The sequence below is a fragment of the Syngnathus typhle genome, linkage group LG8 (genome assembly GCF_033458585.1).
Source record: "Syngnathus typhle isolate RoL2023-S1 ecotype Sweden linkage group LG8, RoL_Styp_1.0, whole genome shotgun sequence".
Lineage (NCBI taxonomy): Eukaryota > Metazoa > Chordata > Actinopteri > Syngnathiformes > Syngnathidae > Syngnathus > Syngnathus typhle.
In genome coordinates, this window is record NC_083745.1 from 14,623,715 (window position 1) to 14,635,108 (window position 11,394).

The 11,394-nt window shown below is 51.0% G+C and overlaps 1 protein-coding gene across 1 annotated transcript; it reads left to right on the forward strand.

The window, feature by feature from the left end:
• Nucleotides 1–7,962: 7,962 nt before the first annotated feature.
• On the forward strand, nt 7,963–10,088 carry LOC133157988 (protein phosphatase 1 regulatory subunit 3C-B-like). Its single transcript, XM_061284716.1, has 2 exons — nt 7,963–8,135; nt 8,808–10,088. Exons 1-2 carry the CDS (start codon nt 8,122–8,124, stop codon nt 9,763–9,765), a joined length of 972 nt encoding a protein of 323 aa, XP_061140700.1. The 5' UTR covers nt 7,963–8,121; the 3' UTR covers nt 9,766–10,088.
• Nucleotides 10,089–11,394: the final 1,306 nt, after the last annotated feature.

Genomic DNA, 11,394 nt, shown 5'->3' on the forward strand with positions numbered 1-11,394 from the left:
TTCAAACATAAGGGTGTCCATGTGTGCACTTGGCACCAGGACACCCTAGGCAGCAGTTCGATGATCGACTTTGTCGTCGTGTCATCGGATTTGCGGCCGCATGTTTTGGACACTCGGGCGAAGAGAGGGGCGGAGCTGTCAATTGATCACCACCTGGTGGTGGGTTGGCTCCGATGGTGGGGGAAGATGCAGGTCCGACCTGGCAGACCCAAACGCTCTGTGAGGGTCTGCTGGGAATGACTGGCCCCTGTCAGGAAGAGCTTCAACTCCCACCTCCGGCAGAGCCGTCCGCACCGCCGCGGGGCCCCGACGGGCGGCCTCGGCTGAGATGATCCGCGGGAAGGGCCCGCTGCGCGTCCAAAGACGCCTCCGCGCCCGCCACCCGACACCGCGACACCGCCTTCACCGACGGCCGGCGACTGCGCTCGCCGGGGAACGCGCGCCGGAGCCACCAAGCGCCCCCCGCGACCCACACCGGGTGGCCTGCGGGAAGGGGGCAGGGCGGGGCGGGCTTTCGCCCGACACCCGGCGCAGACCCCGCGACCCACCGCCCGCCCGGGAAGCCAACGAGAAAGCACCGGCGCCTGACCGACGCACGCCTGGACCCCCACCGAACTAACAGCGCGCACGAAACCGCCTGATCCGACGGGGCGAGCGACAGGGCGGCCGCTCCCCCAGCCGCGGACGCGCCCAGCCCCGCTTCGCACCCCAGCCCGACCGACCCAGCCCTTAGAGCCAATCCTTGTAAAGCAGCCCTCAGTGTCATGTACTGATATTGTACTGTGGGCCTACGTGATGACGTAGTGAAAGAGTGACGTTCAGGAAAAAATGAATATGCAGACAGAGCGGCAAGTTGATGGCCCTCTGTTTCATGAATAAAAGTGATTAAAGACATCGGTTCGGGTCCTGATTAAATTCAGAGTGCATCACCTAATAAAGGTATAAGGTGAGCACACAACACTCAGGACAATGTTTTGCGGCCCCCTGCCTGAAATAAAATCTTTGTGTTAATGCGGCCCGCGCATTCTTTCTCACATGCATCTGGGGGTTTTATGTTTTTAACACCTGTGGGCTCCCGTAGCTCAGGCTCGTGACAACAGAATTAGCGATTGGAATGGTCATCTGACCAAGATGGCGGCCGCATTTCTCGCCGCGCAGCACCCCCAGCGGGGTATACCCTTTTATTATGTCTATGATTGCGAACGCGCGACAATGTGACCGGATGCGGAAGCGCCGAAAAACACAGAAACTGAAACGCGACAGTGACATCAAGTAGAACTAAATAATATTACAAAAGCCCCAAACATGTCTTGTTCAAAGCCTGCAGTGAAGAGAAAGGTTGGTGATGAGCACAGACAATTTCAGGAGAAGTGGGAAGTGCAATATTTCTTTGTTGAGCGCAGGGGCATCCCGACGTGTTTTATTTGCACAGAGAAAGTTGCAGTGCACAAAGAATACAACTTGAGACGTCATTACACAACTAGACATGCTGAGGAGTATGAGAAATACCTCCCTTAAGCCAAATGTGGCTCGGCTATGCAAGAGGAAGCGCTGCCAGGTCTCTAGCAGTAAGAAGTAGGCAGAAGAAGCCATGTTCATAACAGTTTATGTTCAATGTTCCATTCATGTTCAGAAAGTTACAGATTAAAGAGCTTTTAATACAGACATTTGAATCTGAATAATAATTACATTTCTCTAGTCAGCAACTATATTTGGTTTATTCAGTCTTCTATATCTGCTGAATTATTATTGTTATCATTTTATTTCTTACTGATTTATTTTTTTCTTATGAGTTGTTAATTTATTTAAATTTTCTAAGACAAAAAAGGATGAATAAACAAAGACATTTGATAACACTGGAATGTTTTTGTAAGAGCTTTTCTTGTGAAAAACCTGCTGCGGCCCAGCCTCACCCAGAATCTACGTCCAGCGGCCCCCGGGTAAATTGAGTTTGAGACCCCTGCTTTAGTATCTACTAAAAGTAAAAACCTTTTATGCAATGACCTTTACATGTCATTTATATTACTTCACACAAACACTACATCCATCTGCTCCTGGATCGGCCCCCCGGTCAAAATTTAGAACCCAATTCGGCCCGCAAGTCAAAAAGTTTGGCCACCCTTGCCGTAAGGTCATTGGTGCCTGTCGTGGCGGCAATCCTCGAACCCGCTGGTGGACACCGGCGGTAAGGGATGCCGTCAAGCTGAAGAAGGAGTCCTATCGGGCCGTTTTGGCCTGCGGGACTCCGGAGGCAGCTGACAGGTACCGGATGGCCAAGCGGAACGCGGCTTCTGCGGTTTCTGAGGCAAAAACCCGGATGTGGGAGGAGTTTGGCGAGGCCATGGAGAATGACTTCCGGATGGCTTCGAGGAAATTCTGGTCTACCATCCGACGTCTCAGGAGGGGGAAGCAGTGCAACGTCAACACTGTTTACAGTGGGGATGGCGTGCTCCTGACCTCGACTCGGGACGTCGTGTGTCGGTGGGGAGAATACTTCGAAGACCTCCTCAATTCCACCGACACGCCTTCCATTGTGGAAGCAGGGCCTGGGGACTCTGAGGCAGACTCTCCAATCTCTGGGGTCGAAGTCACTGAGGTAGTTAAAAAACTCTGCTGATGAGATGAGATCCGCCCGGAGTTCTTAAGGGCTCTGAATGTTGTGGGGCTGTCATGGCTGACACGCCTCTACAACATTGCGTGTACATCGGGGACAGTGCCTCTGGATTGGCAGACTGGGATGGTGGTTCCCCTCTTTAAGAAAGGAGACCGGAGGGTGTGTTCCAATTACAGGGGAATTACACTTCTCAGCCTCCCTGGTAAGGTCTATTCAGGGGTGCTGGAGAGGAGGGACCGTCGGGAGGTCGAACCTCGGATTCAGGAGGAACAGTGTGGCTTTCGTCCTGGCAGTGGAACAGTGGACCAGCTCTTCACCCTCAGCAGGATCCTCGAGGGTGCATGGGAGTTCCCCCACATGTCCACATGTGTTTTGTGGACTTGGAGAAGGTGTTCGACCGTGTCCCTCTGGAGATTCTGTGGGGGGTGCTTCGGGAGTACGGAGTACCGAGCCAACTGATAAGGGCGGTTCGGTCCCTGTATCACCGATGCCAGAGTTTGGTCCGCATTTCAGGTAGTAAGTCGGATTCGTTCCCAGTGAGGGTTGGACTCCGCCAAGGCTGCCCTTTGTCACTGATTCTGTTCATAATTTTTATGGACAGAATTTCTAGGCGCAGGCGTTGAGGGGGTCCGGTTTGGGGACCTGAGCATCGCGTCTCTGCTTTTTGCAGACGACGCGATGCTGTTGGCTTCTTCAGGCCGTGATCTCCAGCTCTCACTGGAGCGGTTCGCAGCCGAGTGTGAAGCGGTCGGGATGAGGGTCAGCACCTCCAAAACCGAGTCCATGGTCCTCGATCGAAAAAGGGTGGAATACCCTCTCCGGATCGAGGAGTTTAAGTATCTTGGGGTCTTGTTCACGAGTGACGGGAGGATGGAGCGCGGGATCGACAGGCGGATCGGTGCAACGTCGACAGTAATCCGGACTCTGTACCGGTCCGTCGTGGTAAAGAGAGAGCTGAGCCAAAAGGCGAAACTCTCAATTTACCGGTCGATTTACGCTCCTACCCTCACCTATGGTCACGAGCTATGGGTCATGACCGAAAGAACGAGATCCCGGATACAAGCGGCCAAAATGATTTTTTTCCGCAGGATGTCCGGGCTCTCCCTTAGAGATAGGGTGAGAAGCTCGGTCATCTGGGAGAGACTGGGAGTAGAGTCGCTACTCCTCCACGTTGAGAGGAGCCAGATGAGGTGGCTCGGGCATTTCATCAGGATGCCTCCTGGATGCCTCCTTGGAGAGGTGTTCCGTGCATGTCCCACCGATAGGAGACCCCGGGGACGACCCAGGACGCGCTGGAGAGACTATGTCTCTCAGCTGGCCTGGGAACGCCTTGGGATCCCCCGGGATGAACTGGATGAGGTGGCTGGGGAGAGGGAAGTCTGGGAGTCCCTCCTGAAGCTGCTGTCCCCGCAACCCGACCCCGGATAAGCGGATGGATGGAAACAACCCATACACATCAAACAATACAACTACACCCCCCCAAAATTATTATATATCTACCGTTTTTTTTCCGTGTATAGTGCGCCCCCATGTATAGTACGCACCCCTAAAAATGGCATGCTGATGCTGGAAAAAAGCTTGTACCCATGTATAATACGCACCCAATTTTTATGAATTTTTTTTAAAAAAAAATTTAATTTTTTTTTTTTTTTTTTTAAGTCCCAATGATCGTCACACACGCAGGGAGGCAATGGGTCCCATTTTTATAGTCTTTGGTATGGTCTTAACTAGGCTGGATGTAATTTTTTTGTTGGCGTTGATTTCTCCGACTGCCCGTAAACGCACCACCGCGCTCCGTGCGCATGGAGCGTGTTTGAAGTGAACAGCAGAGAAGAAAGGAACAAGGCAAAGTGTTGTGAAATAAAATATTACCTGTAATACGGATTTAGGTAGAGAACTGAACTCTCGCTCTTTATATAGCTGACGTGTCTTGCTCATCCGTTCTGCGCATCTGTAATGGCGGCCTCCGTATGATATCCGGTTTGCGTGTGTGCGAGAGCGAGAGAGAGCGAGAGAGAGAGCGTGCGAGAGAACGCTCAACCGTAGCGCGCCGCCGACCGCCCAACTGCACCGGGCTGGTCGATTATTGTGACAGAGCCGTCGCTGAAATTTAGAAGATATTTTTAAAGTCCTGATGTACTTTCTAAAATTTAAGTGGACCTCACTGCGCACTGCGCAGGGAGCTTAATTTGGTGCGGTCGCGCAACCGCAGCGCGCCGGGCGCTCACTGTCGCATTGCTTAAAGAGCGCCTTTGTGTTTTAGGATGAACAGCAGAGACCAAAGGAACAAGGCAAAGTGTTGTGAAATAAAATATTACCTGTAATACGCATTTTGTTATTTGCTGATTGAAACTGCTAATTAAACTGTGAATTGAAACTAATAGGAAGAAAACAACTCTCGCTCTTTATATAGCTGACGTGTCTTGCGCATCCGTTCTGTGCATTTTATTTCACAACACTTTGCCTTTCTTCTCTGCTGTTCACTTCAAACACGCTCCATGCGACCGCAATGCTCTCGTATCAGACGCTTGCTCGATCACCTGCTCGTTTGCTGTCCCGTGCGCGCACGAAGCGCGGTGGTGCGTTTACGGGCAGTCGGAGAAATCAACGCCAACAAAAAAAATTACATCCAGCCTAGTTAAGACCATACCAAAGACTATAAAAATGGGACCCATTGCCTCCCTGCGTGTGTGACAACACATAATGCGCACCCCAGATTTTAGGACAATAAATTAGTTAAATTTTGCGCACTATACACGGAAAAAAACGGTAACACATTTCTTTCTATAATACAACACTTAAACACTGATCCGTTGGCACCAGTCTCCCGGTCGTGAACAGGAAGTTGCGTCACTGACGCGTTCGTGAACGGGAAATTACGTCACTGACTCCCAAAATCCCTCCTCCATCTAACGCTCGCTGGCGCTGCTGATGGTCGTTCGCGAAGATTCACGAGTGAGTGACAGACAGCATTGCCTGTATGCTATTGCAAACCGACACAATTTATGCCGACATTGATGTTTTAATTTTGTATCTGTTGGATTGTAATTGATGGTGTGAGTGATTCACTCACTGAGTGATTCGTTCACTCACAGATTCGTTCGTTGGTGAACGGGAAATGCAATTCACGACTCGTTCGTGAAGGGGAAGTTACGTCATTTCCTTCTTCGTTTTGTTTTACGGCGAGGTGGCACCAGCTTCAATGGGCATTACCGACACCTACTGGTTGAAGTTGTATGGCGGCTGTGGCTCAGGCAGTAGAGTGGGTCGTTTAATAACCGGAGGGTTGGCAGTTCGATCCCAGCTCTGTCACAGTCACATGTCGTTGTGTCCTTGGGCAAGACACTTCACACACCTTGCCTCCAGGTCGCCATTGTAAATGAGAAAGTGTTCTCAATTTGCTTACCTGGTAAAACGTTGAAAAAAAAAAAGAAAAAAAGAAAAAAAAAGAACGAATCACTTTAGGAAGTGATTCTTTCATTCCCGTTCACTGAAATGAGTCGTTCTTTTTGAACGGATCGTTCACTCACTTTCCAACACTAGACCAGATCAACCATCCATTACCTGTACCGCTTGTCCCCCCCACGGGTGTCGCAGGCGTGCTGGAGCCTGTCCCAGCAGTCATCGGGCAGTAGGTGGGGGACACCCTGAACTGGTTGATAGCCAATCGCAAGGCACACAGAGACGAACAACCATTCGCACTCGCACTCTGCTCCATATATGTGATCAAACGCTTAAACGAGGCGATTTGCGGCAACAAAATGTCTCCCAACAATGGTGGGCGACGTATGCAGTCATGCCAGTAGGGGGCGCAATTATGCCACACGAGTTGAGAAATCTTGTCTGTTTTTTGTTGTTGCAAACTTTATGTAGCAGAAACACAGCATACAAACGTTCAAGTTTTGTTTTGTTGGATGAACATATAAAACAGATCAAGGCACACATTCGAAAAAGCAACACAAAACTTCAAATATATAATAAATATATTCAAATATAGTTACAATTTGGTTGAAGGACACACCAAACATCTTTTCCAAAAATAACAATGAACGCCAACTTTTCTTGTTGGAAACGAGCAAAAACACGGCCATACAAACAGACAAAAAATAGAAGTGGAGATGAATTAGAAATCTTGTCTGAGTTTGACTTGGACGTGAACGACGTGAGACTCAAGCCCGCACTGTGTCCGCTGCGTGTCCACGGCGTTCGAAGGCGTAACAACAAAGTCATCCATTGGCTATTCGGCGTGTTCAAATGACCCTTCTCATGTTGGGACGCCGCTGAGGTCAGACGCCCCACTCCTTTCAAGGAGGCCATGATGCGAAGGTTCAGCCTGTTGGTCAATCCTCCGATGGTCTGAAGTTGTTTTATCTTCATTTTTATCACTCACTTAACTTTTACAGTTGTCTCACCATGCCGGTGACCTCGTCGAGGCCGCGGTTGTTGTGAGGCAACGATGAAAATCTCGACTTTACACCCCAGCCCGATTGCACCAAAACGGTGGGTGTGAGAAAGCCCAACATAAGTGAAAACGGGACGAAGGGTGAATGAGTGAATTTGCGTACGTTTGTTGACCTGAAGTGAACCCTCTTTGCAGCCGGGGACGCACACTATGTGAATTGTACTGCAGTTTGCGTCTCTGTTGGTATTGCGCCCGACTGCTTGCCTGCCTGCCTGTGTGTCTCCAAAATCAACAAGTGTCAGGACAACTTGAGCAAAATGGCCTCATCCACCACCATTGATTCTGTTTTTATTATCATGCGGGTTGAGAATTCACAAACTGTTCTTTCTTTCTGTATGTATTGAATCAAGAACGTCCTTTGAGTTAACACGAGTGCAACGTCGGGACTGTGGTTTCTTAACATTCACAATGGGACACGTAGCAGGTGAGGAAATAATGTCTCACCCGTGCAGCTGAAATATTTTACATGCAGTTAATTCCTGTGTGAGGTTTGCATGTTCTCCCAGTGTCTGCGTGGGTTTCCACCAGGCCTTTCACTTTCCTCCCACATGCCAAAACATGCATGCTAGGCCGATTGAGCATTCCAAAATTACCCGTAGGTTTGATTGTGAGACTGCGAGTGACAGAAATGGAAAAATGTTACTCGAACGGCTTCCACTACTGCGCTCTCGTCGTTCGACTTGCGCACTTCTGCTGCACTAGTGTACGCCACTGAGGCAGGAGAGTTGGCCGGCAGCTAGCACAAGCTGTCTTTGGCGCAAGCTATCTGGACGCCATCTTGCTCATGGAGCGAACTGACATGGGACACGCCTCGTCCAAAGCCAGCACCGACCCTCATTGGCCCGCCGGCCCGCCCGCTCCGTCGCGATTGGCCGGTGCGGGAAGCATTCGACGCTTGAAAGACAGCTGAGCGGAACCGCTCGCCACTCAGGCAAGTCACGCCCCAATGAGGAGGACGAAGAAGAACAAGACGAGGGTCGGCAGCCAGGAAATGTTGTAGAAGCAGACTTTTGTTGGAGCGCTGGGATCAGAGCCTTTGTTTTCCATGAGTGCCGCCAGGTGAGAGCTGCAAAATGTCCTGCGCCAGTCGTCAGACTCGTCACGTCGCTTCCGCTTTCAGGGCCAAAGTTTGACAGCTGTCCCTCCCCCCTCACTTCTCGGTCTTTAGCAAAGCAACTTCTTTCAACTTCATGTCAAGTGAATTGCTGACTTTAGCACTGGACGTGCCAAGCACGCAACGGCTGAACTACAACAAGTGTTTGTTACCTCGGACTCAGATTTGAACACGAGAAGGAATCAAATGAGTAAAAATTCCGTGTTATCTCAAAGTTTGAAGAGAAGTTGTGGAGCATCCAGATGATGACAATCCACGAAGGGGGGTGGGGGGGTGGGGGAGTTAATGATGTTGCTTATTGAAAACAAAAGAATTTTAAAAAAACACTGGTCGAGGCAGCAGCATTTCGAAGGGCCGCGGTTGACAAATTCATTCAACTTTTGTTGACCTGCTTGACGGATAATTGACACCGATTTGGGTTGTGTTTTTCTTTTCTTACCGCCTGTCAAATAAGATAAAAAAGTAATTTGACATTGACTTCAAGTTGTTGGAGGATTGAAATGGACAACTTGCAGTTGTGCCATTTCTTCTTTTATCCAAAGCGATGTGACGATCATGAGTCGGTGTGGCGGCTTGGCTTGTAAGTGCGATGCTCAGCCAGCACTCTCTTCCTGCAGACTTCTGCCGTCTTTCAGTCCGTCGGCGATGCCCGGCTCAGTCATGCCCATGGACGCGGCCATGCGGTTCTACGTGGGCCACTCTTCTCCCCCTCTCAGGGGCTTCCTGAGATCCTACGAGGCTTCTCTCCACCAAACCAAGAGCCGAGGCCAGCGGGACCGAGCAGCCACCGCAACCGCCACGCTCAGGCCCTGCCTCAGTAGCCAGCAGCAGACGGCATTGCACAAGGATAGCTGGAGCAGCAAAGGCCAGAAGAAGAAGGTGGTGTTCGCTGACTCCAAGGGAATGTCGCTCACCGCCGTGCGCATTTTCTCCAAGAATGAGGAGGAACGCGTCAGCGAGCTGCAGTTCGACATGAGCGACCTGGAGACCGCCGCCATGGAACTGAAGATCAACTCTGCGTGCAACCTGGCACTGGACTTTAAGCAGCCCTCAGCAGACTACCTGGACTTCCGGAACCGTCTGATCCGGAACTCTGTCTGCTTGGAGAACTGCTCGCTGCAGGAGCGTTCGCTCACCGGCACAGTCAAGGTGCGCAACGTCGGCTTTGAGAAGTCGGTGCGCTTGCGGGTGACCTTTGACTCGTGGGCCAGCTTTGTGGAGGTGGACTGCACCTTCATGAACAACGTCTACGGCGCCCACGACACGGACACATTTGCCTTTGTTCTGGACCTTCCTGCCGACATCCCCCCGCAGAATCGAGTGGAGTTCTGCGTCCGCTTCGAGGTCCGAGATCGGACCTTCTGGGACAATAACGATGGCAAGAACTACGTCGTCAAGCACGCGGGCTGGACCGGCAGCGTTTCCTCGCTGCCTCCCACCGAGCACACAAAACCAAGCAGCATCAAGTTGCCAGTGCAGGATCTGGAGCTGTTGGAAAGCCCTCGCATGTGCAGCGGCTTCTTCCCGGGCTGGCAAAGCTGGAACCATGTGGACCCCGCCGTGCCCTACTGGTGACCGGCTGCTGCGCTGGCAGACGTTACATCCTTCATATTGAAGGGGAGCAAGAGAGAGCCGGATGTTTTTTTGGGGGAGGGGGGGGGGTCTGGGCGTGTCACCTGCTGATGATGTCATTAGAGAGTGAATGTTTCTTATTGCTTCACATGCTTGTGGTACTTGTGCAGCGGTCCCACACATCTTTGTGAATTGCACAGACACTGTGTGTGTGTGTGTGTGTGTGTGTGTGCGTGCGTGTGCGAGGCTGCCAATCATGAGTTTAATTTTCTTTTGGCAAAGGAACTCGTGCTGTTTGAAATAAAAGTTAGCTTGTCATTTCCGTGCTGGAGTGTTCCGCTCTCCATCCTTGGCCCATTCTCAAAACTGCAACACCACCTTAAAGGGAAAGTCAAGGTCAAACTTTGCAAGCGGAGCGGCCATCGGTCGTGGCCTGAGAACCGAGTGACCACAACGTCATTTTCCGTCGACAGTGAGCAACAAATTGATTCCCCGCGGCCGGATTTAGTCACACTAGTCAGACTGCCGTGTCCTGGCAAAGAACAGAGTGTTGTCAAGGAAATTTGGAGGTGGACTTTTCCTTTCAAGACATGAACGAGTGACCGGACGGCCAGGGATTAAGTTAGACTGCGCACATTGTGAACAAGACCAAAGTGAGAAACTTAACTGTGGTTTGCCGTCTGGTGTAGGCGCAAGGCAGCCACACGACCACTCGCTCGCTCTGAAAGAAAAGCTGGCAGCTCCATTTTGGACACATCATCCAGACTGAGGAAAAACCTCCGGCGGGATCAGCACTTCCTGCTACATTCCTGACGACTCATGGCCGCAATAATACACGCAAGGGCTCAAAAAACCTGCGTGGCTTGTTACATTGCAGACATGTCAGATGCACAATAGGGTCACATGCGTGCTCACACATCCACCCACACAAACGCGCGCGCGCACACACACACACAATGCTAAAAAAACAAGCAGGTCTGGTGTTGCATGCAAACACATGTGTGTGTGTGTGTGTGTGTGAGAGAATTGTCAAAGGTCTGTCGAAACAGGGAAGATGTCAAAACCATTTCCCCACCCTGATGTCGCACAAACGCGCAAAGGGCACTTGTGGACATGCCTGGACAATTGAATGGAAAGATGATTGACACATCCAACGCACACGAGCGTGTTGTGAGCATGAGTGCCTATGTTTGTGTACAAGTGCATGTGCAAGTTCCAGGGGGGTGTTGCAGGTTAAAGGGGTTGGTAAAAAAAAGCCCGATCAGCCTGGCTGGCGCATACATACGACTCCATTTGATAATCGGCACCTCTGCCAGACGGGATGCGCCGCCACACCAATTTTTTTGTGACTCACAGGAAATGACTACGTTCAAGTTGGGATGTGTGCAGACGTGCGACTCAAGTTGGCTCAAGATGGTTTAGGGCAACCGTGTGGCGTCGCAGCCATGAGGAGAAATGCGTGGAGCCATGCACGACCGCCATCATGGCCAGGTTTTCAGTTGGGCAAGTTTGTTTTCAAACAGGCTGAGGACAAACAAAAAAAGGACTTTGCATGGAGGCCCTGGAATGGGGCCCTGGGATGGAGGCTTCTTAATGGAGGCTAAGTAAAACAATGTTAACTCAGCCCACCAA